Consider the following 25210-nt stretch of genomic DNA (forward strand, 5'->3'; position numbering starts at 1 on the left):
CATAGTTCTCCTTTCTCATGAGACCTTGATGAGGTTCCCCGTGCCACTGGGAGAAAAGCATCCCCATAGCATGATGCTTCCACCACCATGCTTGACATGGACAGTGTTCTTCAGCTCAGATGCTTCTCCAGACTGCCTCCAGACATATTCAGAAAGTAGAACCTGCTGCTGTCGCCACATAATGTTGGTTACCGAACAATTAAAGGCCTTTTTAATTCAGATTAACCCCCCTGTTGTCCTCATTTACAGGCACCAAAAAATATTGTTTCCTTGTCTGAAAAATATCTAAAAATTCAGCAAAAAAATTCCCCAAATTTCTGAAAATTTGCAAAACCTTCAGGAAGAAAATTCCAATAATTCCTTAAAAGTTTCCTTTAAAAGTTTTATTTTTAAAAAAATCCCCCAAATTTGCAAGAAAATTCTTGTCAATATTTTCAAAAAATGAGTAAAAATCTTCCAAAAAAATCCTAAAAATATCTGAAGCGATTCCATATATATCAGTAAAACTTCTAATATTTTCTTTAAGAACATTCACATAAAAATCAACCAAAATCCAGCGAAATTCGCTGGATTTTGGTTGATTTGGTTGATTTTTGTGTGAATGTTCTTAAAGAAACATTTTAACATTTCTTTTTTTCCACCAAAAAATGTTCAAAGATTTCCCAAAAATGTTGAAAATGTGGACATGAGAAGTTTCACTGTGAAAATATTTTTTTTCCCACATTTTCAAACTTTAAAATGGATCAATTTGACCTGCAGGACGACATGAGGGTTAATTCAATTATTGAAGCTGATTACTCAGAAAACGAACTTGTTCTAACTGTAATTTTTAGGTTGCATCCGTGTGGCCAAATGACTCCAGCTTTGAGTCATCAGACCACTGGTTGACCAAACGCTGGGATCCTGCTGTAGATGACCTCTAGTGAAGGCCAGGAGAACCTCCACGTGGTTCTACGTCCAGGGAGACCTCCTCCATGGTGGACCGTGCCTGGTCAGGTGTTTCTACTAGTTGTGGTCCAGGGGGCAGGTCTGAGGGACACCTTACACTTCCTGTCTCGCCCACTGAGCTCTTTAACAGTGAACCTCTTCTGCTTGTTGATGATGCTCTGGACGGTTGCCACGGAGACATCATACTGCTTTTAAATGACCTTGGAATCCAAAGTTGTTTAAATCAATCCAACTGGACTTTAAGAAGGTTCCTTGAAATTTCAGGAATTTCAAGGAACCTTCTTAAAGTCCAGTTGGATTGATTTAAACAACTCTGGATAACCATGACCTGGATGAATGAGAAACTACACGGAGACCTTGGAATCCTTTCCAACAATAAGACGTAGACGTAGGTCCTCACTGAGCTCCTCCTTCTTCACCATGAAGACCAGAAACTGAAAACAACCAGAACACTTCCTCTATTTACGCTCTTCTGGAAAAATGATTTTTTTTTTTATTGTTGTTTAAGATTCGGTCAACAAACTTATTATTCCACTGAAACATCCTGAAATAAGTACAGGACAAACATGAACACATCTGGGACATCTTTGTTGACATGTTTTCAGGGGTACAAACAGGAAGTACCAAAATAAGAGCGTTCACAAATAAAGAATCTAAAAAAGAATGTCGTTTTTCCTGAGGTATGAATCATTTTGAGGACCACTGTACATGTTTCTGTGTTTACTGCTAATCTGCAAAGTAACTGAGTACTCTTACTTGAGTATATTCACTTCCTGCTACTTGATCCTTTCACTCTACTACAGCTCAGAGGTGAATGTTTTACTCCTTTACATTTATCTGATAACTTTAATAAAACAAAATAATCAGCTGAAAAATGATGATTATTATACAAAATCAGCTGATCTTTAAGGAGAAATTTATATTTTCATCGTTTTTCTGGTTTTAAATGCTCCAATAATCCATAGCTGACAGATTTTTACTGTTTTTTTTTTATGGATTTCTGCTTTAAATATCGTCTTTATTTGTTTTTGATCATCATTAAATTCACTTGTTTCATGTATTTATTGGGGGACAGATGAATCTGTTGTGAATTCTGACAGTATTTACCTGAAACCTCCACCTGAGGTCCTCAGAGTTCAGGTGAGATGAAGCTTCAAACATGGAGACACCTGCTGGCTGCAGACCGCTACTGCAGCTTCAAATCAACATTCGCTCTTTCTCATGTCAGCACATCTTGACAAATAGTTCTTCTTGAACGTCTCTGATCTGCCTGAACTATATCAGAATCTATGGATGTATGAAATGCTACAAATGAAACTTCAGATTTATGAAAGAAATACTTTATGAGGTAAAATGTTTTTAAATTTGACATTCAGCAGTTTTTTTTCTCACATTAAAGATGAGTCTGTTTGAACAACAACATCTGAGGAACTATTAAAGATAAAAACTTTAAAAAAAATTTTTTTTTCTTATTTCGTATCGTGTCATTGATTCAGAATCTGGAATATTGGAGAAATAGATCAATAATCTCTGAGTATGGCTGAGCTGAAATATGACAAATAAACTGATCAACAATTTTAAAAAAACTGATCATCAGAGGTAAACTAGTGATAATGTCTGAACCACATGTAGCTGCAGGTCACAATAATACCAAGCCAAACATGTAGGACGCTTTAATGTGAAATACTGGCTCACTAAAATGGAGGGGGGAGGGCTACAGTCAAATTGTCACTTAAAGATGCAAAATCACCGCAAAAGATGCAAAATTGCCACTAAGATGTAAAATCACCAGAAGAGTGTGTTTTTAATCTCTGTTTAAACATTTGTGTGTAATTTTCTGCATATGTCCTTGTTTATTAGTTATCTTTCTTCCTGCTGGGGCCTCTGGCCAGGTCATCATCATTGTAAATGAGAAATGGTTCTCAACTGATCTTACCTGGTAAAATAAAATAAAAAAATTGTCACAAAAATATGTAAAATTGCCGCTAACATCTGTTCATTGAACGTTAACTGATTTGTAGCACAGGAAGTGAGATATTATCAGATGTTCTGGTCCAAAGCAGAGTTCTGGAGTTTCACCGTGGTTCCACTGAAATCCTGTTTAATACGAGTAAATAACGTAGTTTTCACTTATTTATTGTTTTTTATTTATTCATACACACAAATATGAAGATGAAAGAACTGCTAATGTATTCTTTGACATCTGACTGTAAAATTAAACACTTTGACTGGTTCTTAGTATCATATTTTACAGATAATTCTCTCACTGCTGTCATTGTCTTTTTTTGGTTGTTTTATTGAGTAAATTCAATCTGATTCACTGGGGGTGTGGCTTGATTCATCAGGGGCGTGGCTTGACTCGATGGGGGCGTGGCCTGACTCTCTGCACCTGGCTGGTTGAGCACACCTGTAGATCATCTCATTCATCAGGACTTCCAGTAAACTCTGCTTCATCCACAGACACTCCAGTGAAACCAGTTCAGCTTCCCCAGTTCCAGTCGGATCCATCTGGTTCTGACCACTGATGACACTGAGACACAAGACAGTAAGTTCTTCACATGTGGACCTCCAGATGTGGACTCAGAGGTCTGAATATAGTCGGGAGGAAGTCTCATCACCACGCTGAGGTTTCTGTGGTTCCCCTGTGGTCATGTGACCCTGATGACTCGTGTCATCCAACCAAACCGCCGTCTTTGAGGACCAGAGGTGTCACACTGAAGTGTCTCATGTTTCTGGTTTTACTCCACAGATGTGATTTTAATAATCACATGGTTCTGAATGTCTGGATGCTGTCAGGAACCTCAGTGCTCATGTTCTGTTTCTGTTATCAAACAACTACAGCAGGACTTGTTCTCAGGAGGTTCTGGACCAACCCGAACCCTTCAGCATGAACTCTGGTTCCAGTCCTCATCAGTACCATGGAAACGCTGGTGCAGACTCAACAGGGAGTTCTGTCCATGGTCCCCTTCAACCCTGCTGGGACCAGACCAGCCACTGAACCATCCACTGAACCAACTGGACCAACCACTGGACCAACTGGACCAGCCAATGAACCAACTGGACCAACCACTGGACCAACTGGACCAGCCAATGAACCAACTGGACCAACCACTGGACCAACCACTGGACCAACTGGACCAGCCAATGAACCAACTGGACCAACCACTGGACCAACTGGACCAACAACTGGACCAACCACTGAACCAATCAGCATCGCCCACGTGCTCCAGCAGCAGATCAGACTCTTGGTTCCGTTCACAGGAGGTCGTTCTGCATCCAGCTGAAGTTGATGATGTGTCAGAGTCCTGGTGACCTACAGAGCTTGTCATCCTGAGGGGGCGGGGGCTGATGATGTCACTGCTGGATGATGAGCAGGTTTCCCATCAGGCTTTGCTGTCTGCCGACCAACACAGTGACTCAGAGGAGCTAAAATGAGACGACTGCTTTTAGAAACACTGAGAAAGAAGTGAGCAGAAGAGTCTGGATCCTGAAACAAACTGAACTCTGATCTCCACCAGACATCATCTATCAATCACAGATCATCTATCAATCACAGATCATCTATCAATCACAGAGAATCTATCAATCACAGAGAATCTATCAATCAGACATCATCTATCAATCACAGATCATCTATCAATCAGAGATAACTTATCAATCAGATATAATCAATCAATCACAGATCGTGTTGTCCTCTCTGAGGTGGTCCAGATGTGCAGCATCATTTATCACGATGATCTAGCAGCTGAACAGAGACAACTTTGTTGTTGTTGTTTTTGACGTGTTGCTGATATGAGCGTCATGCAGCAGGTTCCATGATGCAGCAGCAGGCGTGTCCCTATAAAAGCGTGTGCTGGTTCCTGTCTCAGTCTAAGCGTGTGCTGCAGCTTTACGGTGAGTCGACTCCGTTTTTCTTCATGTGATGCTGATTCAGACAAACATTAACAGGAAGTCTGTGTTTCTGCTCTCTGTGGGTTTGGTGATGTTGATGTTTGAGCAGGTTTAAGAGTTGAGGAGATGAAATTATTTATCAGTTTTGTCACCACAAACAGTAAATTTACTCGCAGTTTTAATAGGTTTAACTGCAAAAGCACAAAAGTTTCTGTCAGATTCAGTTTCTCTGTTTTATATAAATTAAATATCTTTATGTAAAACACAAACTCAGACAGTGGAGACAAAAACTGAAATGTTTTTCATCATCAGAGTAAATATTAATCTCATTAATCTGGAAGAATAGTTAATATAATTTTAAAAATCTTTTCACTATGAATCTGAGAACAGAACTGTGTCACTGAAGCTGCACTGATTCATGTTTTTGCAGCTTTTTAGCTTCTTTTAGCACAAAGTTCTGCTGCAGAACCATTTAGACATCATAGTAACGCTCATTTCTAATCAAACTATTCTTTCCATTAATCATAATATTCTGGTTTAAGCTCTGAAATGTTTCCACTTTTTGACATGAAATTGTTCTTTTCCAGGTTTCAGGTAGTTAACAAGATGAGCCAGATTCTAAATGAGTGGATAAATAATTTAAAAGTCACCAAATAACATTAAAACCTGAACAGAAAGCTGAAAGTGTGCAGCTGTAAATATTCCAGACTCCTTCATGCTCACAGATGTGTGTGTTGAGGTGTCTGCGGTGTGTCGGCGTGTCTCTGGTTCCCATGGCGATCGTCTGCATGCTGTCCAACGTCCTGCTGTTGTTTCCTGACCTGAAGGTCCGCTTCCTGCTGGAGGGTCATGTGACCAGAGAGGCTGCCTGGGCGACCGGCGTCTGGGGCTCCGGCATCACGGTACATGTGTGTGTGTGTGTGTATGACTCAGCCGTGTGTTTTCTGTGTGCATTTCATCACGTGTGCAGTTTTGTTTATTCCTCTGAGGCTGAATCAGACCGTCTGACCTCTGAGTCAACAGCATGTTTGAATCTCAGCAACCGTCTGATTCCAGGTTCTACTGGGAGCTCGAGCGTTCATCCAGAGCAGCAGAGAGAGAGGCTGCTGCGCCTTCAGGAGTCAGGTGAGGTGATGGTCCACAGGAGCTGCAGCCTTTACAGATGTTGTTCCTTGTGTCCCAGATGTTGTGCCCTGTGTCCCAGATGTTGTTCCCTGTGTCCCAGATGTTGTGCCCTGTGTCCCAGATGTTGTTCCCTGTGTCCCAGATGTTGTGCCCTGTGTCCCAGATGTTGTTCCCTGTGTCCCAGATGTTGTTCCTTGTGTCCCAGATATTGTGCCCTGTGTTCCAGATGTTGTGCTCTGTGTTTCAGATGTTGTGCTCTGTGTTCCAGATGTTGTGCCTTGTGTCCCAGATGATGTTCCCTGTGTTCCAGATGTTGTTCCCTGTGTTCCAGATGTTGTGCCTTGTGTCCCAGATGATGTTCCCTGTGTTCCAGATGTTGTTCCCTGTGTTCCAGATGTTGTGCCTTGTGTCCCAGATGATGTTCCCTGTGTTCCAGATGTTGTTCCCTGTGTTCCAGATGTTGTTCCCTGTGTTCCAGATGTTGTTCCCTGTGTTCCAGATGTTGTGCCAGGTGCTGGTGTCCTGTGCCTGCCTGCTCGCTGCTGCCTCCTGCTGTCTGGTCAGTGCCACTGGTCTTTCTCAGGGTCCTCTGTGTCTCTACAACTCGTCCTCTGGTCCTACCTGGGGGGTTCCACTGCAGCCCCTCCCGGACAGGTGAGACCCTGGGGTCCAGGTGAACGGAGGTGTCCAGATGTTTGGTTGTGTTCTGAGCCATCTCTGTGTCCTCAGACACTCGGGGTACCTGTACAACCGGACCCTGTGGTCGGGGGTGTGTCTGGAACCCGGCTCGGTGGTGCAGTGGAACGTGGTTCTGTTCAGTGTGATGGGAGGAACCAGCGGCCTGCAGACGCTCCTCTGTGGGTTCAACGTCCTGAACTCTCTGCTGGGGCTGATCCTGGGTCAGGGCTTCTGCCACAACAAGGTGAGGAACATCTGGAACATCTGGAACATCTGGTCTCCACTATATGAACCTGAGAGACAACATCACAAACTGAATCCTTCTCAGACAACTTATACATTGTGTGTGCATGTGCGTGTGTGTGTGTGTGTTGCAGGTCAGTCCGGTGTCGGTTTGAAGCTCCTTCTCAGTTCCAGGGGAGACCAGTCGTGATGGAAACTCTTCAGAATGAAATCTTTTATTTGCACTGAAGCACTTTAGTTGATACTGTTCCGATCAATCATCAATATGCTGACTTTACACATGCAGAGTGTAGGAATGTGAATATTGATCTTCTGTGAATATCAGGTTCCATGTCAGAAACGATCTGAGCCTGTTCATTTAAACAGGAAGTGATGGCAGATCTGAGAACAGACGAGGATCTGATCCCAGTTATTTCACGTCTTCTGATGAAACACATTTAAACTATTTAAACTAATCCAGTGTTTATGTTCTGCTGCTGCTGGATGTTCTGTCATTGGTCGGAACCTTCCTCTAAATCTCGTCCATCCTTTTCAAACCAGTTCTCCAACTAACGTACAGTGATGTGAAAAAGTATTTGCCCCCTTCTTCTCAAATTCTTTTTTTTCTTTTTGCATATTTTCTCCACTTTAATGTTTCAGATCATCAAACTAAGGTAAACATCAGACAAACCAAAGGAAACACAAAATTCAGTTTTTAAATCATGATTTTATTTATTAAGGAATAAACTCTCTTCAAAGCTCCCTGACCCTGTGTGAAAAAGTAATTGCCCCCTAAACCTGATAACTGGCTGTTCCGCCCTCAGCAGCGTTTTCTAGAACTAACTATGAGTCTTTCACGTCTCTATGGAGATGTTCTGGTCCACTCTTCTCTACAGAACAGTTTTAATTCAGCAGCACTGGAGGGTTTTCCAGCATCAACTTCCTTTTTAAGGTCCTGCCAGCATTTCAATCAGATTCAGGTCCAGACTTTGACTCAGACATTCCAGAACCTTCTTTAGTTCTTGAAGCCATTCAGAAGTCGACTTGCTGGAGTGTTTTGGATCGTTGTTCTGCTGCAGAACCCAAGTGAGCTTCAGCTGGAGGTGAGGAACTGATGGTGGAACGTTCTCCTTCAGGATGTTCTGGTAGAGATCAGAATTCATGGTTCCATCAAACACGGCAAGTCGTCCAGGTCCTCAGACCATCACACCACCACCACCATGCTGGACTGTTGATGATGGTTTTTTTCCAGAAAAGCTGCTGAGGTTAGTGACTGGTCTAGTGGGGCTCCTTATGCAGCACCTTGGGCTGGTAGCCTGGCTTCTTGAATGGATAGTGGACCATCTGAGGTTGCTGGAGCCATTATTTGGGCACCTGGTGTTGCTGGGGGACCTTGGGTTACTGGGGGCCAGATGTAACGAGACACACACCTTCCAGAAAGTTCTACTTTGGTCTGGTCAGTCCATAGAAGATTCTCCCAGAAGTCTTGGGAATCATTCAGATGTTTGTTTCCTTCATGTTCTTGTTGGTCAGCAGTGTTTTTCTCCTTGGAACTCTGCCATGGATCCATTTCTGCCCCATCTCTTCCTTATTGTTGAGTCATGAACACTGACCTTAACTGAGGCCTGCAGGTCTTTAGATGTTCTCCTGGGTTCCTTTGTGACCTCCTGGATGAGTCGTCGCTGTGCTCTTGGGGTCATTATTGTTGATTGAACAGGTCTGAAGGTCATCATTCTTGGGTGTGGTCGGTGAAACTGGACTTGTTTTCCAAAAAAATGTGATTAGCCACAGTTAATTCATGACTAAACCAGGGGGGCAATTACTTTTCACATGGGGCAGGTAGGTTTGGATGGCTTTATCCCTTAAACATTAAATCATCATTTACAAACTGCATTTTGGGTTCACTTTGGTTATCTTTGTCTGATATTTAAATTAGTTTTATGATCTTTAATATTTAAATGGGGGAAATATTCAGAAAAATAAGAATTCAAGAAGGGGGCAAATGCTTTTCACAACACTGTAGTGACTTTAATTTAAACTTTAACCAGCAGAGGCTCCATGGACAAACTGACAAACTCTACTCAGGCTGAAGCACACTGAACTGAACTGATATCTGTTAAATCAAACACACTTTCATCACTACATAATAGAATAGAATCATAACACACCTGCACAGGTGAGGATCAGGTGCATCAACATCCACATGCCTGAGGTTCATCTGATTTAACTAATAGAACTCTAAAAGCTGCATCTGTCATAAATAAATCAATAAATTCAGTTTCAGTGTTTCTCTCTGTAATCTGTTTGGATATTTTACCTGAGTTACCTGAAACATCTGGCTGTGTTAAGGTGAGTTTTTACTCTTCAGGTGTCAGACGGGCAGAACTAAAGCAGCTCCATTTCTTCAGATGATGCTGACATTTATTCATTATTCCCTGTGTTGTTCTTCCACTGCCTTCCAGCAGGGGGCTCTAATGCACCTTTAACTGGTTGAGTTTGTGATAACATCCACCTGGTTGCTACGGTGATTTGGTCCCTTTGCCTCCTTGAATGACAGAAGAAGAACTCTGACGGTCGGATCGTTTACATGTTTAATTAAAATAATTTAAAAAACAAAAACAACAAAAGACTTCAGACAGACATAGAAACAGGAGGAGCAGGAAACAGCTGAGAACTAAAACCGTCTCTGAGGACTGAAGATCTGGAAATCAGAGTTCAGGAAAACAGGTTCCTTTCAGTTTCATCCTCCAATCAGACGGAAAGAGAGTTTCTGTTCAGAAGAGGAGTTTAAGTCTAAATTCTACAGAGGTCAAGACCAGCTGCTGTTCAGAGGCTGTCAGACTGTACTAATCGATGCTGTTCAGAGGCTGTCAGACTGTACTAATCGATGCTGTTCAGAGGCTGTCAGACTGTACTAATCGATGCTGTTCAGAGGCTGTCAGACTGTACTAATCGATGCTGTTCAGAGGCTGTCAGACTGTACTAATCGATGCTGTTCAGAGGCTCTCAGACTGTACTAATCGATGCTGTTCAGAGGCTGTCAGACTGTACTAATCGATGCTGTTTAGAGGCTCTCAGACTGTACTAATCGATGCTGTTCAGAGGCTGTCAGACTGTACTAATCGATGCTGTTCAGAGGCTGTCAGACTGTACTAATCGATGCTGTTCAGAGGCTGTCAGACTGTACTAATCGATGCTGTTCAGAGGCTGTCAGACTGTACTAATCGATGCTGCTGTTTAAAGGCTGTCAGACTGTACTAATCGATGCTGCTGTTTAAAGGCTGTCAGACTGTACTAATCGATGCTGTTTAGAGGCTGTCAGACTGTACTAATCGATGCTGCTGTTTAAAGGCTGTCAGACTGTACTAATCGATGCTGTTTAGAGGCTGTCAGACTGTACTAATCGATGCTGTTCAGAGGCTGTCAGACTGTACTAATCGATGCTGTTCAGAGGCTGTCAGACTGTACTAAACGATGCTGTTTAGAGGCTGTCAGACTGTACTAATTGATGCTGTTCAGAGGCTGTCAGACTGTACTAATCGATGCTGTTCAGAGGCTGTCAGACTGTACTAATCGATGCTGTTTAGAGCCTCTCAGACTGTACTAATCGATGCTGTTTAGAGCCTCTCAGACTGTACTAATCGATGCTGTTTAGAGCCTCTCAGACTGTACTAATCGATGCTGTTTAGAGGCTGTCAGGCTGTACTAATCGATACTGCTGTTTAGTGGCTGTCAGACTGTACTAATCGATGCTGCTGTTTAGATTCTCTCAGACTACTAATCGATGCTGTTTAGAGGCTGTCAGGCTGTACTAATCGATACTGCTGTTTAGAGGCTGTCAGACTGTACTAATCGATGCTGCTGTTTAGATTCTCTCAGACTACTAATCGATGCCGTTTAGAGGCTCTCAAACTGTACTAATCGATGCTATCTGGAGGCTCTCAGACTGTACTAATCGATGCTGCTGTTTAGAAGCTGTCAGACTGTACTAATCAATGCTGTTTAGAGGCTCTCAGACTGTACTAATCGATGCTGTTTAGAGGCTGTCAGACTGTACTAATCGATGCTGTCGAGAGGCTGTCAGACTGTACTAATTGATGCTGTCGAGAGGCTATCAGACTGTACTAATCGATGCTGCTGTTTAGAGGCTCTCAGACTGTACTAATCGATGCTGTTTAGAGCCTCTCAGACTGTACTAATCGATGCTGTTTAGAGCCTCTCAGACTGTACTAATCGATGCTGTTTAGAGGCTGTCAGGCTGTACTAATCGATACTGCTGTTTAGAGGCTGTCAGACTGTACTAATCGATGCTGCTGTTTAGATTCTCTCAGACTACTAATCGATGCTGTTTAGAGGCTGTCAGGCTGTACTAATCGATACTGCTTTTTAGAGGCTGTCAGACTGTATTAATCGATGCTGCTGTTTAGATTCTCTCAGACTACTAATCGATGCCGTTTAGAGGCTCTCAAACTGTACTAATCGATGCTATCTGCAGGCTCTCAGACTGTACTAATCGATGCTGCTGTTTAGAGGCTGTCAGACTGTACTAATCGATGCTGTTTAGAGGCTCTCAGACTGTACTAATCGATGCTGTTTAGAGGCTGTCAGACTGTACTAATCGATGCTGTCGAGAGGCTGTCAGACTGTACTAATTGATGCTGTCGAGAGGCTGTCAGACTGTACTAATCGATGTTGTTCAGAGACTGTCAGACTGTAGTAATCGATGCTGCTGTACTGATCCTCTGGGTGTTTGGGTGGAGTGACTCTGGGTATGTTGGATAGAAGTTAAAGTGTGTTTGTTTCATACACCAGCTCCTCCTGCTCCAGTGGTGGGGGGGTGCCGTGGGTCTTAGGATCAGTTGGGAGACGCTCGGTATCTCAATGCAGTGCCTCCCTGTGGGCGGATTGGGAGCGGGTGGAGAGGATGTGTAGCTGTGGCAGGTCGATGCCGTCGTTGTGCAGATCCTCCTGCTTCTGTAAACCCTGAAGCTTCAGCAGCAGCTCGCTGATGAACACCTGACGGGAGGAGACAGACGGTTTCATGGAAATCTGCTGGTTTTTTGTTGGAGGAAAGTTTTTGCTAAACCGGAGAAAGACGCAGCTTCTGACTGAAATGTAGAAATTTAATACCAAACATGAGGCGTCGCCTTCGCTGTGGGTTTGATCAGTAACTTATTAAGTTCTTATCTGAGCTGCTGCTTTTTCCACAAGTTATCAGTTCAGTGTTGACCCACTTTAAGATCTCAGCAGGAAACACAGCAGGAAGAAATAGTGCTATACGTCCATCAGTCAATCAGCTGCTTACTGACTAACTGCAGGAACTGCAGTTTAATACCAGTATAATACCAGTATAACACCAGCAGGCAGCTGACATAGTGTTCACTTGTTGTCATGGTTACAGTGACGCCGTGCTGGCCACTATATCTCGCAATGGGAAATCTTTAACTGATCCGTGGATCCAGACTATAAGCCACATCACTGTCAAAATCTTGGTCCTTGTGTCATTTCTGACCTTCACTGGAAATTTCATCCAAATCCGTTGGTCTGTTTTTGAGTAAAGTTGCAGACAGACAGACAGACAGACAGACAGACAGACAGACAGACAGACAGACAGACAGACAGACAGACATCACGTCAGTCTGCTGAGGCTCCGCCTCCTTGGTGGAGTAATGACTCCTCTGTGCTCACCTCAGTGCTGCTGGGACATGACTGAAGGATGTTCTGGAAACACAAGACAGTTACGGACGTGTTACAGACAGTTAGACATGTTAGAGACGTGTTAGAGGCGTGTTACAGACGTGTTAAATGTGTTACAGATGTGTTACAGACGTGTTACAGACAGTTAGATATGTTATAGACAAACGTGCTACAGGCGTGTTGGAGGCGTGTTGGAGGCGTGTTGGAGGCGTGTTAGAGGCGTGTTAGAGACGTGTTACCTGCAGTCTGTGTGTTCTCTCCTCCACAGTCTTCAGGTCCAGCAGCTCATCGATGTTCAGCTCTTCAGGCATCTGCTCCTCCTGAGAACACAGTAGTACTACTCACTACAGAGGTACTACTCACTACAGTAGTACTACTCACTACAGAGGTACTACTCACTACAGTAGTACTACTCACTACAGAGGTACTACTCACTACAGTAGTACTACTCACTAAACAAATAATACTCACTACAGTAGTACTACTCACTAAACAAATAATACTCACTACAGTAGTACTACTCACTACAGAGGTACTACTCACTACAGTAGTACTACTCACTACAGAGGTACTACTCACTACAGTAGTACTACTCACTACAGAGGTACTACTCACTACAGTAGTACTACTCACTAAACAAATAATACTCACTACAGTAGTACTACTCACTAAACAAATAATACTCACTACAGTAGTACTACTCACTAAACAAATACTACTCACTACAGTAGTACTACTCACTAAACAAATACTACTCACTACAGTAGTACTACTCACTAAACAAATACTACTCACTACAGTAGTACTACTCACTAAACAAATACTACTCACTACAGTAGTACTACTCACTACAGAGGTACTACTCACTACAGTAGTACTACTCACTACAGAGATACTACTCACTAAACAAATACTACTCACTACAGTAGTACTACTCACTAAACAAATACTACTCACTACAGTAGTACTACTCACTACAGAGATATTACTCACTACAGTAGTACTACTCACTAAACAAATACTACTCACTACAGTAGTACTACTCACTAAACAAATACTACTCACTACAGTAGTAGTACTCACTAAACAAATACTACTCACTACAGTAGTACTACTCACTAAACAAATACTACTCACTACAGTAGTACTACTCATTACAGAGGTACTACTCACTACAGTAGTACTACTCATTACAGAGGTACTACTCACTACAGTAGTAGTACTCACTACAGAGGTACTACTCACTACAGTAGTACTACTCACTAAACAAATACTACTCAGTACAGAAGTACTACTCACAGTATTCATAGTATTCTACAGAGGTTGCAGTACTCCTTGCAGTATTAATGCAGTACTCACCCTCCCCCGGTACAGTACTACTTGCAGTATTGAAGTCCTATTTGCAGTATTGAAGTATTATTTACAGTACTGCAGTAGTACTTGCAGTACTACTGCAGTACTCACCCTCCCCAAGTACAGTACTATTTGCAGTAGTACTGCAGTACTCACCCTCCCCCAGTACAGTACTATTTACAGTACTGCAGTACTATTTGCAGTAGTACTGCAGTACTCACCCTCCCCCGGTACAGCTGCTCCAGTCCCCGGTCCGTCCAGCTCTCTACGTCCAGGCGTCGCTGCAGCTCCGTCCGGTTGTATTTGACGGTGACCCGTGCCTGCCGCCGCTGCAGGTTCTGACCCGGATCCCGGCTCGGTGAGGGGCTGCCGCACACCCGGTTCACCCGCCGCCCCACCCGGTTAGCCGCCATCTGACCCGGACCGAACCGAACCGGACCGAGTCAACAGAGACAGAAAGAAGAATTGAGAGAGAATTGAAACTGATTTGAATGAAAACCTAACAGGGGAGACACCGGGGAGTGTCGGTGCAGCGCATGCAGACCGGGACAGGGCGGGGCCGCTGCCGGAGCTGCGTTCAAGGACCGCTGGAAAAACAGGAAACAACAGCTGTATATCCGGTGGAGGGTCTCAGGGGGCGGAGCCCGCTGAACGGAAGATACACCTGGACAGGGGGACAGAGACACCAGAACCAGGTAGAACCAGAACCAGGTAGGACCAGAACCAAGGAGAAGCAGAACCAGAACCAGGTAGGACCAGAACCAGGTAGGACCAGAACCAAGGAGAACCAGAACCAGAACCGGGTAGGACCAGAACCAGGTAGAACCAGCAGGTGGAACCAGAACCTGGTAAACTACCAGAAATAAACAGAACAAACAAAAAGTTTTAGTTCAACAAAATGGAACGTTCTGTCAAATTAAGGTTCTAATGCAGTGGAACGGTCCAAAATACTGCATTTATCACAGTACCGTACAGGATAGTACCAGCTGTAGTATTTATCACAGTACCAGTGAGTATTTATCTCAGTGGTGTCCATGTTTCTGAGCAGACAGTGAATGCAACATCTGCTGGGTCCTAGTGCCGCTGGGTCCTAGTGCCGCTGTGTCCAGGTGCGTGTGTGTGTGTGTGTGTGTGTACGTGTGTGTGCGTGTGCGTGTGTGTGTGTGTGCGTGTGTGTGTGTGTGTGTGTGTGTGTGTGCGTGCGTGCGTGCGTGTGTATGTTGTGTGTATTTTGTGTATGTGTGTGTGACGCAGGGGGCGGGGCCTCGGTGACCTCACCTGTCGCTCAGGTAAAAGTTTCTGCGACAACAAAAAGCCTCCAGACGCGGAAGTGACCGTTTTCTGCTCGCGGAGCTAAAACTCGGTTTGGTTCGGAACAAAGTCACGGTCTGGGCCTCGGTTCTGCTCGGTTCTACTCGGCTGTACTCGGCTCGGTTCGGACGGATCGCTGTGAGGATGAACGTGCTGCCGCTCGGCCTGCTGCTCGGCTCCGGCCTGGTTCTGGTTCTGGCTCTGGATCCTGGACCGACTCCCTACGTGGTCCCGCTGCTGGATTCAGAGCCGCGGAGCAACGAGGCCAGCCACGGTAAGACCCGGTATCGATTATTGATCAGCTCTGATACAACAGACTGCGCAGGTAACAGGTGAGATGGTCACGTGGTCTGAGTTTCACTCAACAGTTTACAGTTAAGTGATCAGAACGATTGATTATGTGAAAGTGATTGATATTTTGGAGCTGATCAGTCACACCTGAGGATTGCTGCAGCTCTGGTCCAGGTTTACCTGCACAGGTGATGTCCGTGATTAAACCCACGGTTCCTCACAATTCTGCCTTATGAGAGTTAAACTGTAAACCTGCTGCTGTGTGTGGAGGTGGAACCAGGTAGAACCATGTGGAACCAAGTAGGACCATGTGGAACCAGGTAGAACCAGGTATTCCCAGCTGTTCTCTCTCAGGTGATCTGGATCCAAAGCATCAGAACTTCTTCTTGTTTCCACTTTGAGCTTCTTTACTTCAGATTCTGTTTGATGTTAAATATTCTGATCAATCAGTCGATCGGTTTTCATTTCATGACTCGTTTTTGTAATTTTGTGTCTTGTTTCTGTCGTTTGTCCCATATTTTTGTCATTTTGTGTCATTTTTTTTGTCGTTTTGTTTTTGTCATTTGTGCCTCATTTTTGTCGTTTTGTGCCTCATTTTTGTTGTTTTGTGTCTCATTTTTGTAATGTTTTGTCTTATTTTTGTTGTTGATCGACACCAACTGTTCTGATAATCGATTGATCGGTTCGAATCTAATATTTTGTGGGTTCTTTCGATAGAACATTTCTGGTTTTGGACTCTTACAAACTGATGGATTCCTCCAGAAGATGATCAGCAGATTCTAGAAATCAATAATTAGTTTTATCTTCAAACAGAAAAGCTTTCTGGTCGGTTATTGATCGTATTGATCAGAATCAGAGACTCTCAGTAACTAAACTCTCGGCTGTTCGTTTGTAGAGGGTAGAAATGAGATGTTTGAAGTCCAGACGAGCTGAACTCCAGTGTTTCCAGGAAGTTCCGATGGAATGTGTGAGATTCCTGGTTGTTGTGTAACTTCACACCATCAGAAAGCAGCTTTCAGTGATCAGCATCCGATTAAGAAGTCCTTAAAGTTCAGCCAGCAAACTACAACCAGAGATGGTTTTAATCCATTAGGAATGAAGGATTTTAAGATTACAAACATTTCAGTTGGACAATATTTTCAGCTTAGACCAGGGGTGTCCAACATGAGGCCCGCGGGCCAAAAGCGGTCCTCCACAGGGTCCAATCCAGCCCTCAAAGTGTAAAAATTCCAGAGAAGACATTAGCTGCAGATTGTAAATTAGTAAAACTATAAATTTAAAATCATTTCTAGACTGTGACAAGTTGTTTGGATCAGAAAGTAAAATACTGGATTGTTCATTTGTCGTTTTGTCTCATTTTTGTTCCTCTCATTTTCTCATCTTTCTGTGTCAGCTTTTTGTAATATTTTGTCTCGTTTTTCTTGTTTTTGTCTGACTTTTGTTGTTCATCTCATGTTTTTGACGCTTTGTTTCTCGCTTTTGTCATTTTGTGTCATTTTGTAATATTTGTCTTGTTTTTGTCTTTTTGTCTTTTTTATAGTTTTTTGTGTTTTTTGTCTGTCTTGTCATTTATTTTTGTCATTTTGTTTCTCGTTTTTGTATTTTTGTGTTTTGCTATATTTGTTGTTTTGTGTACGGTTAATGTTGTTTTCTGTTTTTTTTGTCTTGCTTGTGCTGTCTACTTTTTTGTCCTTTTGTGTTTCATTTTTGTCGTTTTGTTTCTTGTTTTTATAATATTTTGTGTTTCCTTTTCGTCTTGCTTCTGTTTTTTTGTCTATTTTTGTCACTTACTGTTTTGCTTTATTTGTTGTTTTGAGCATCATTTGTGTCGTTTTGTGGGTTTTTTTGTCTTGCTTGTGTTGTCTACTTTTTTGTTGTTTTGCTTCTCACTTTTACAATTTTTGTCATTTGTCCATTTTTTGTCGCTTTGTAACTTTTGTGTAGGGCTGCCACAAACGACGTGTCGACGAATCGCCTGAGCACGATACGTCATCAAAAGCGGAAGTGAGCGCGCAATGCAACAGAAATCACCGTCCGAGTGGAGCGCGGAACACGCATGGACATCCGCGCTGTATCATGCATATATAGTATATGCATATATTATATATGCACGATGCGGCGCGGATGTCCGCGCTGTATCGTAAACGCGGATGTCCACGCTGTATTGTGCATATACTATATATGCACGATACAGCGCGGATGTCCATGCGTGTTCCGCGCTCCACTCGGACGGTGATTTCTGTTGCATTGCGCGCTCACTTCCGCTTTTGATGACGTATCGTGCTCAGGCGATTCGTCGACGCGTCGTTTGTGGCAGCCCTACTTTTGTGTCTCTTTTTTGTTTTGTGTCGTTTGTCTCATTTTTGGTCATTTTGTGTGTGATTTTTGTAATATTTTGTCTTTTATTTTGTGCTTTTAATCCTTAAATCCTCTATGGTTCAGTTCCAGGTGACTAAATGTTGTGTTCCTTTGTCAACACTCTGTGATCTGGAAGTTGTAATGTGGAAATGATAAACTGAGCTGAATGTTGATGAAACTGAATCTATTTTTCTTCATAAATTTCAGGTTGTTCATGATGTTTAGTAAAAGATAATTCCTTAAATGTGAACATTTCTGCACTAAACCAAAGGAACCATCAGGAGTTGTGGTTATTTAGAGGTTATTATGCTGTGGATTTACTGGTCCTACTGGTCCAGTCCACTGGAGATCAGACTGGACTGAACTAAAAGGATTCGTCTCCTCTGATCTTAGACCGTCTATTTAGGTCAGTAAACTGGGCTTTTATTCTGGCGGGAACAGGTTTGATCTGTCAGATTTTTAACGTCTCATCTTGAATGTGAGCTTATTTCCTGGTCTGGTGTCACCTGAGCAGCTAGCTGCTGAGTCACAGGTGGAGGCTGTTTGTTCTCCGTCTGGTCAAACTGGTCTGACCGGTTCCCACCAGTTCAGCAGAACCTGAGAGCAGCAGCGGAGCTCTGAAGGGTAGAATCTGAGCAGCTCCGCTCTGACGGATTAAAACATTCAGATTTCTATTAATATAGATTAATAATTCTATAAATTCGTCAGTGAACACACCTGCTGACTCCACACCACCGGCTGCTCTGCTACATGTGCTGCAGAGAGGTTCAGCGCCCCTGATGGACAGACTGGAACAGCGCAGTTTATAAAATACAGAAAACAACTTTCCTCCATCAGTTTATGGAAAAGAAAAAACCTTCATGTTGGCCGGAACACAAAGACCTCTGATAGGCTGATATCAGCTGATGGTTACATCAGCTGATTGATATATCAGCTGATCTATAGACGATCAGCTGATCAATGAAACTGCAGCTTTTATTTCTGTTAGTGATTGTTTCACTGCAGGTTTTCAGGTTTAATATTAACATCTGTCTGTTGTGTGTGTGTCTGTCTGTTGCATGCCTGTCTATTGTGTGTCTGTTGTGTTTCTGTTGTCAGTCGACTGTCGGCTGCCCATGAAGGTGGGTCCTTGTAGAGCTGCCTTTCCCAGGTTCTTCTACAACCCGACCAATCAGAGCTGCAGCAGCTTCGTCTACGGCGGCTGTGAGTCCAACAGGAACAACTTCCTCACCCTGGAGGAGTGTGAGTCCTCCTGCTCAGGTGTTACAGGTGAGATGGTTTCTCAGCAGCAACGATTCTCTGATTCTGAATCCAGACTCTCACATCTCTGGTCAGAAGTAAAGGTGAGGTTTGGAGCTGATCAATAATTGTCCATCAGAGGACGATAACGGGATCATTGATGAAGCACCACATTGAACTCCGGATCACAGGAAGAAACCAGAGAGGAACCGACCAAACCAGAGAAGAAGAACAGACTAAACCGGAGAAGAAGAACAGACTAAACCGGAGAAGAAGAACCGACCAAATAACACAGTGACTCTGGTGGGACTTGAATCCACAACCTTTGAATGTCCAACACGCTATCCATTGCACCACAGAGCCGTCAGGCTACAGGGGGACAGTTATAGAGGAGGTGGGACTTTACATTGTGACTTCATGTTGTGGCTTCACGTTGTGAATTTACGTTGTGACTTCACGTTGTGACTTCACGTTGTGGCTTCACGTTGTGGCTTCACGTTGTGACTTCATGTTGTGGCTTTACGTTGTGATTTCATGTTGTGACTTTACGTTGTGGCTTCACGTTGTGGCTTCATGTTGTGACTTTATGTTGTGAATTTACGTTGTGACTTCACGTTGTGACTTCATGGTGTGATTTCACGTTGTGACTTCACGACGTGACTTTACGTTGTGACTTCATGTTGTGACTTTACATTGTGACTTCATGTGACTTTACATTGTGACTTCATGTGACTTTACGTTGTGACTTCATGTTGTGACTTTACGTTGTAACTTCATGTTATGACTTTATGTTGTGACTTTACATTGTGACTTCATATTGTGACTTAGGTTGTGACTTTCGTTGTGACTTTATGTTGTGACTTCATGTTGTGACTTCATGGTATGACTTCATGTTGTGACTTCATGGTATGACTTCATGGTGTGACTTTATGTTGTGACTTTATGTTGTGACTTCACGTTGTTACTTTACGTTGTGACTTCCATTGTGACTTTACGTTGTGACTTTATGTTATGACTTCATGTTGTGACTTTACGTTGTGACTTCCGTTGTGACTTTACATTGTGACTTCCATTGTGACTTTATGTTGTGACTTTATGTTGTGACTTTATGTTGTGACTTCATGTTGTGACTTTACATTGTGACTTTATGTTGTGACTTTACATTGTGACTTCCATTGTGACTTTACGTTGTGACTTCCGTTGTGACTTTATGTTGTGACTTTACGTTGTGACTTTATGTTATGACTTCATATTGTGATTTCATGTTGGGACTTAACGTTGTGACTTCATGTTGTCACTTTACATTGTGACTTTAAGTTCGGCTGAAATGAGGATCTTTCTCCAGCAGGGCGGATCAACTTCACCAGAGCCGCTCCCTAAAACCAACCAGCAACAATAACAGGTTGACTGAGGAAACACAAAGACAATTTGTTTGTTTGGACAGAAGAGCCTCAAAGTTGAGCTCAGAAACCAGACGAGCAGCTTGAAGACGTCAGAGATAAGTCATCTCTGGACTTCAGGCTGTTGGTGGTTTAACTACAGGGACCTTCTGACCTGGAAACTGAAGCCCAGAGAAGCAGCAGGACAAAGACTTCTGCTGGATTTGAATGTCCTCCGTTTGTTGTTCTACGTTATTTAACGTCACAACAACAGAAGCTGAAACCCAGAGCTGCACAGAAAAACAGTAAAAGACAAGAAAACTGGTTTCACAGCTGATCTGACGAATGAATATAAGTTTACCGTCTAAACATAAACCTCCAATTAATGGACTGATTGGTTCATACATCTGAAATCAGTCATCAGTGTGACCTCACAGTGTCTGTCTGTGACCTCAATGTCTACCTGTGGTTCCAGGTTCGGTTCTTCCTGAAGACTCCACTGCTGCTCTTAAAGCTCCTCGGATGGCTCCATCTAATCCTCCAGAGTCCTCGTCCCCCCAGCAGACCGGTAACACCGACCTGATCCATCAGTAAACTGATCAATAATCATGGACTAGTTACACTGACAACATTTATCAGCAGTACTGCAGTATTTCTGTTATATCACTGCAGTATTAGTGTAATAGTACTGCAGTACTACTGTTATATTACTGCAGTACTACTGTTATATTACTGCAGCATTACTGTTATATTACCGCAGTATTACTGTTATATTACTGCAGTATCAGTGTAACAGTACTGCAGTATTACAGTTCTGGTTCAGTAGTACTGCAGTAATATAACAGTAGTGCTGCGGTAATATAACAGTAGTGCTGCGGTAATATAACAGTAGTGCTGCGGTAATATAACAGTAGTGCTGCGGTAATATAACAGTAGTGCTGCGGTAATATAACAGTAGTGCTGTGGTAATATAACAGTAGTGCTGCGGTAATATAACAGTAGTGCTGCGGTAATATAACAGTAGTGCTGCGGTAATATAACAGTAGTGCTGCGGTAATATAACAGTAGTGCTGCGGTAATATAACAGTAGTGCTGTGGTAATATAACACTAATACTGCAGCTGTTACTTTAACGTCCTGGTGTCTCAGATCAGCTGATTAACGTTGTTGTTTTTCTCCTGCAGAAATGTCTGCTGAGGAATACGCAGGTTTGTTTTTATTTCTCTGTTCAGAAACTGTTGAAGCTGCTTCACTAAATAACAACATGGAAACACAGCGTAAACACAACGTAAACACATCGTAAACACAACGCTTGTTGTCCAATCAGAGCACTGTGAGGCAGAGCTTCAGGTGGGTCCCTGCAGGGCGGCGTTCAGACGCTGGTACTACGACCGGGAGGCAGGGAGCTGTCAATCGTTCACCTACGGAGGCTGCAAAGGGAACAAGAACAACTACGTCGACGAGGAGAGCTGCATGGTTACCTGCTCAGGTAAGTACTGCACCTGTGTGTGCCTGTACAGGTGAATACTGTACCTGTGTGTACCTGTACAGGGGAATACTGTACTTGTGTGTACCTGTACAGGTGAATACTGTACTTGTGTGTACCTGTACAGGTGAGAGAGTCCCCTTACCTGTGTGTTGTGTTTGTGTTGTGCTGCAGTCACTGTCCTGCCGTCCTCTAAGAAGGTGTCAGCTGATGATGATGGTGAGGCGCTGGCAGCATATAAAGGTGAGACGTTATGGATCTGTCCTGCAGGTGGCGCTGGAACAAACACAGGTCCAGTAAATGACCCCAGTAAATGTTCTGTCTCAGGTCACTGCCTGGTGTCTCCAGACCCCGGACCCTGCAGAGCCGCCTTCCCCATGTTCTACTACAACCCAGACTCCGCCTCCTGTCAGTCTTTCATCTACGGTGGTTGTCGTGGCAACGAGAACCGGTACGGCTCGGTGGAGGAGTGTATGGACCATTGCAGTGGAGACGGTAAACTCTTCACCTCCCAGGATGAAGCCTTCAGACTTCAGGTCTGCTGGTTCCATGAGATGAACTCTGAGCTGCTCTTCTTCTCCTTCAGGTCGCTTTGATGGTCGAGGAAGAACCAGGAACCGCTGGACTGCAGGTGAGTTCTTCCTCTGAAGCACCAGAATGGATGTCAGATGGACAGCATCAGGCCATGTTACAGCAGAGAGCATTGTGGTAGTTTAGCAGCAATGGACACCATGACAAAGACTCGTGAGGAGGTTAATGGACACCAGACAGAGTGAAACAATGAGACAAAATGACACAACAGAGACAAAAAAGATAAAAACAAGACAAAAAACATAAAAACAAGACTAAAAAAGACACGAACAGGACATAAAGGATAGAAAAGACAATGCAAATAAGACACAAGGCAACAAAAAATTAGACAACACAAATAGGACAAAAAAACAAGACAAAAAAACAATAGGAAGGAGCCACGAAACGACAAAAATGAGACACAAAATGACAAAAGCGAGACACAAAATGTTGTACTGTCTTCTGTCCATCTCGGTGACTGTCTCAGACCTTCATCTCTCATCTCTGCAGCCTTCTTCCTCTTCGTCACGCTGACAGTCATCGCTCTGCTGCTGGCAACGCTCGTCATCGTCACGCTGAGACGCCACCGTCTGTCCCGCCGTCCGTCCTCCATCAGGTAATGTCAACATGCCGCCCCCTGCTGTCAGAGCTGAGGACAGCAAGTAGAAGACAGAGCTGTCCTCAGACAGACAGCAGGAATAATCCTCTAACTGTGTCTGTCCTCAGCGATAAGGAGGAGCTGCTGCCTGATCCAGATGAGCTGTCCTCTCTGGACTCCCTCACCGTCCCTGAAAGCCCCAAACCAGAGCAGAAGGCCTGAGGAGCCGCTGGGGCCCCTGGGTAGAGTTCAGGTTTCATTAGCAGATCTTAGGTTGATGAACAACTGAACAGAATGTCAGTTTCCCCTCATAGAGCAGCAGTGAAGCAGCGGATCTGTCACTGATCAATACCTAACTGATCAATACCTGTACTGATCATCACTGATCAATACCTGTACTGATCATCACTGATCAATACCTGTACTGATCATCACTGATCAATACCTGAATTGATCATCACTGATCAATACCTGTACTGATCATCACTCCATTGATCAGTGCTTTTATTTGGATTAAACTCTCAGAACAGTGAAAGCTCAACTTTGAGCTAACTGTTAGCTTAACTTAGCATAAACAACAGTTTGGGAACTAAATCCACCTCCCAGCCCCATGTCCACCAATCAGAGGTCTCAGACCAACATGCTCAGCTGTGTAGGTATGGACAGGAGAGCACTGCATTTGTCTGTATGTGAGTGCTGCACCTATATAGCCTGCACAGGTGAGCACTACACCTGTATGCACCTGCACAGGTGAGTGCTGCACCTGTCCATACCTGCACAGGTGAGTGCTACACCTTTGCGTACCTGCACAGGTTAGCTGCCTGTGGTTGGTCGCTGCTGTTACACTAGCGGAGGACTACAGGATGCTACTGATGATCTGGTCTGCTGCTGTTCTCTGCTGAAGGTTTTTCTGTTCCTGTAAAATGAAGGATTGTTTTTTGTTCATCTCGTCAGGTAAATTAAGGCGTGATGTGATCGTTTATGTAGCCGTGTGACTTTTCTACTTCATGGGTGAAATTAAAGCGTAATGTGATCGTTTATGTAGCCGTGTGACTTTTCTACTTCATGGGTGAAATGGGTGTGTTTTACCTGAAGAAAAAACATGACATAAGATTTTGGTTCAGATACAGACAACAAACTGAATAAATTATGATAAGCATTTAAAATAAATCATTAAACAAACTACAAACACTACAGTTCCCATGATGCACCTGGTGTGGCTTGTTGTCTCCCCCTGCTGGCTACACTGATGAACCTGCACTGACCACAGAATCACATTTTATTGGTTTTTAAAGGTTTGTTTTACTTCTTATGTCATATAAAGTTGTTTTCTTTTAAAATGTCTGTCATGTTTTCTACTGATCCTGAACTGCTGACAATCATCTGATTAAATAAAAACAACTCATGAAAGCTGGAGTGAGAACAGATGTGACTGTATCTGCATATTTAAACATCTTCACCCTTCACTGGTTCATGGATGGATGTCAGATTGATGGATCATGAATTTATTAGTTAGCTGCAGTGTAACACTCTTATTAGACAGCAGCTGAGTTAATTATTTAGTTTTAAGACATCAGAGAACATCCGCAGTTAAATCCTATAAATCAGATCCATCCGTCAGCTCTCTGTGATGTTAATGTGAACACAGACTGATGAAGTTACTTTACCCAGACTCAGCGTCTCATTTTAGACCCATTTCACTGTAAATTAACCTGAACATAGTAAAATTATCTCATTAAACCTGAAGGTTTCTGTCTGTTGGCTTTATTTTATTATTTTATTAACTGTGGCAGAACAATCCAGGTCTCTTCATTTCAGCTAAATTATAATATTATTACATCTGTGCTATAAACAGTTGGTGTGCAGTGGTTAAATGTATTATTCATGCTTTACGATACCATACTTTCTCAATAATATGTGAAATATTTCATTATCATGAATAATAATTATGACTTTAGAGTATTATCATTTCACTTTTCCATTCTAGTATTATTTTGGCAATGTATAGTGCTTATCATGTGTGTGAGTGTGTAATTCAAGTCTAGTGTATACATTTAATTTCATA

The 25210-nt window shown here is 43.1% G+C and overlaps 3 protein-coding genes across 4 annotated transcripts; 2 read left to right on the plus strand and 1 right to left on the minus strand.

Moving 5' to 3' along the window:
- The first annotated feature begins 5272 nt into the window (after positions 1-5272).
- LOC111575557 (transmembrane 4 L6 family member 5-like) lies at positions 5273-7631 on the plus strand. The gene is made up of 5 exons (XM_023280764.3): positions 5273-5741; positions 5896-5964; positions 6464-6618; positions 6694-6886; positions 7020-7631. The coding sequence occupies exons 1-5, from the start codon at positions 5565-5567 to the stop codon at positions 7038-7040; spliced, it is 615 nt and encodes a 204-aa protein (XP_023136532.1). The 5' UTR covers positions 5273-5564; the 3' UTR covers positions 7041-7631.
- A 1810-nt stretch (positions 7632-9441) lies between these two features.
- On the minus strand, positions 9442-15334 carry LOC129349328 (protein phosphatase 1 regulatory subunit 14A-like). Of its 2 annotated transcripts, XM_055012324.1 has the most exons (5): positions 15193-15334; positions 14136-14767; positions 12801-12881; positions 12553-12585; positions 9442-11880 (listed from the first exon to the last, which is right to left on the minus strand). In XM_055012324.1, exons 2-5 carry the CDS (start codon positions 14325-14327, stop codon positions 11743-11745), a joined length of 444 nt encoding a protein of 147 aa, XP_054868299.1. In that variant the 5' UTR covers positions 14328-14767; positions 15193-15334; the 3' UTR covers positions 9442-11742. The 2 variants fall into 2 exon arrangements, with proteins under 2 accessions (XP_054868299.1, XP_054868300.1); XM_055012325.1 differs by lacking the exon at positions 12553-12585.
- LOC111575515 (kunitz-type protease inhibitor 2-like) lies at positions 15210-24561 on the plus strand. Its single transcript, XM_023280709.3, has 10 exons — positions 15210-15499; positions 18973-19143; positions 20968-21060; positions 21676-21699; positions 21819-21980; positions 22152-22220; positions 22305-22472; positions 22564-22608; positions 23058-23163; positions 23274-24561. The coding sequence occupies exons 1-10, from the start codon at positions 15370-15372 to the stop codon at positions 23365-23367; spliced, it is 1062 nt and encodes a 353-aa protein (XP_023136477.1). The 5' UTR covers positions 15210-15369; the 3' UTR covers positions 23368-24561.
- Positions 24562-25210: the final 649 nt, after the last annotated feature.

Source organism: Amphiprion ocellaris, chromosome 7 (genome assembly GCF_022539595.1).
Source record: "Amphiprion ocellaris isolate individual 3 ecotype Okinawa chromosome 7, ASM2253959v1, whole genome shotgun sequence".
Classification (NCBI taxonomy): Eukaryota; Metazoa; Chordata; class Actinopteri; family Pomacentridae; genus Amphiprion; species Amphiprion ocellaris.

What these genes read in the sequence shown, in the direction of transcription:
- LOC111575557 (XM_023280764.3), top strand. Translation starts at nt 5,565, where the DNA reads ATGTGTGTGTTGAGGTGTCTGCGGTGTGTCGGCGTGTCTCTGGTTCCC. An exon ending in TCTGGGGCTCCGGCATCACG is followed by an intron (nt 5,742 to 5,895) that starts GTACATGTGTGT and finishes GTCTGATTCCAG; the next exon opens with GTTCTACTGGGAGCTCGAGC. An exon ending in AGGGCTTCTGCCACAACAAG is followed by an intron (nt 6,887 to 7,019) that starts GTGAGGAACATC and finishes TGTGTGTTGCAG; the next exon opens with GTCAGTCCGGTGTCGGTTTG.
- LOC129349328 (XM_055012324.1), bottom strand. Translation starts at nt 14,327, where the DNA reads ATGGCGGCTAACCGGGTGGGGCGGCGGGTGAACCGGGTGTGCGGCAGC. An exon ending in AGCAGCTGTACCGGGGGAGG is followed by an intron (nt 12,882 to 14,135) that starts GTGAGTACTGCA and finishes CTGTGTTCTCAG; the next exon opens with GAGGAGCAGATGCCTGAAGA. An exon ending in AGAGAACACACAGACTGCAG is followed by an intron (nt 12,586 to 12,800) that starts GTAACACGTCTC and finishes TTGTGTTTCCAG; the next exon opens with AACATCCTTCAGTCATGTCC.
- LOC111575515 (XM_023280709.3), top strand. Translation starts at nt 15,370, where the DNA reads ATGAACGTGCTGCCGCTCGGCCTGCTGCTCGGCTCCGGCCTGGTTCTG. An exon ending in CTCCTGCTCAGGTGTTACAG is followed by an intron (nt 19,144 to 20,967) that starts GTGAGATGGTTT and finishes CTGTGGTTCCAG; the next exon opens with GTTCGGTTCTTCCTGAAGAC. An exon ending in GGCGCTGGCAGCATATAAAG is followed by an intron (nt 22,221 to 22,304) that starts GTGAGACGTTAT and finishes GTTCTGTCTCAG; the next exon opens with GTCACTGCCTGGTGTCTCCA.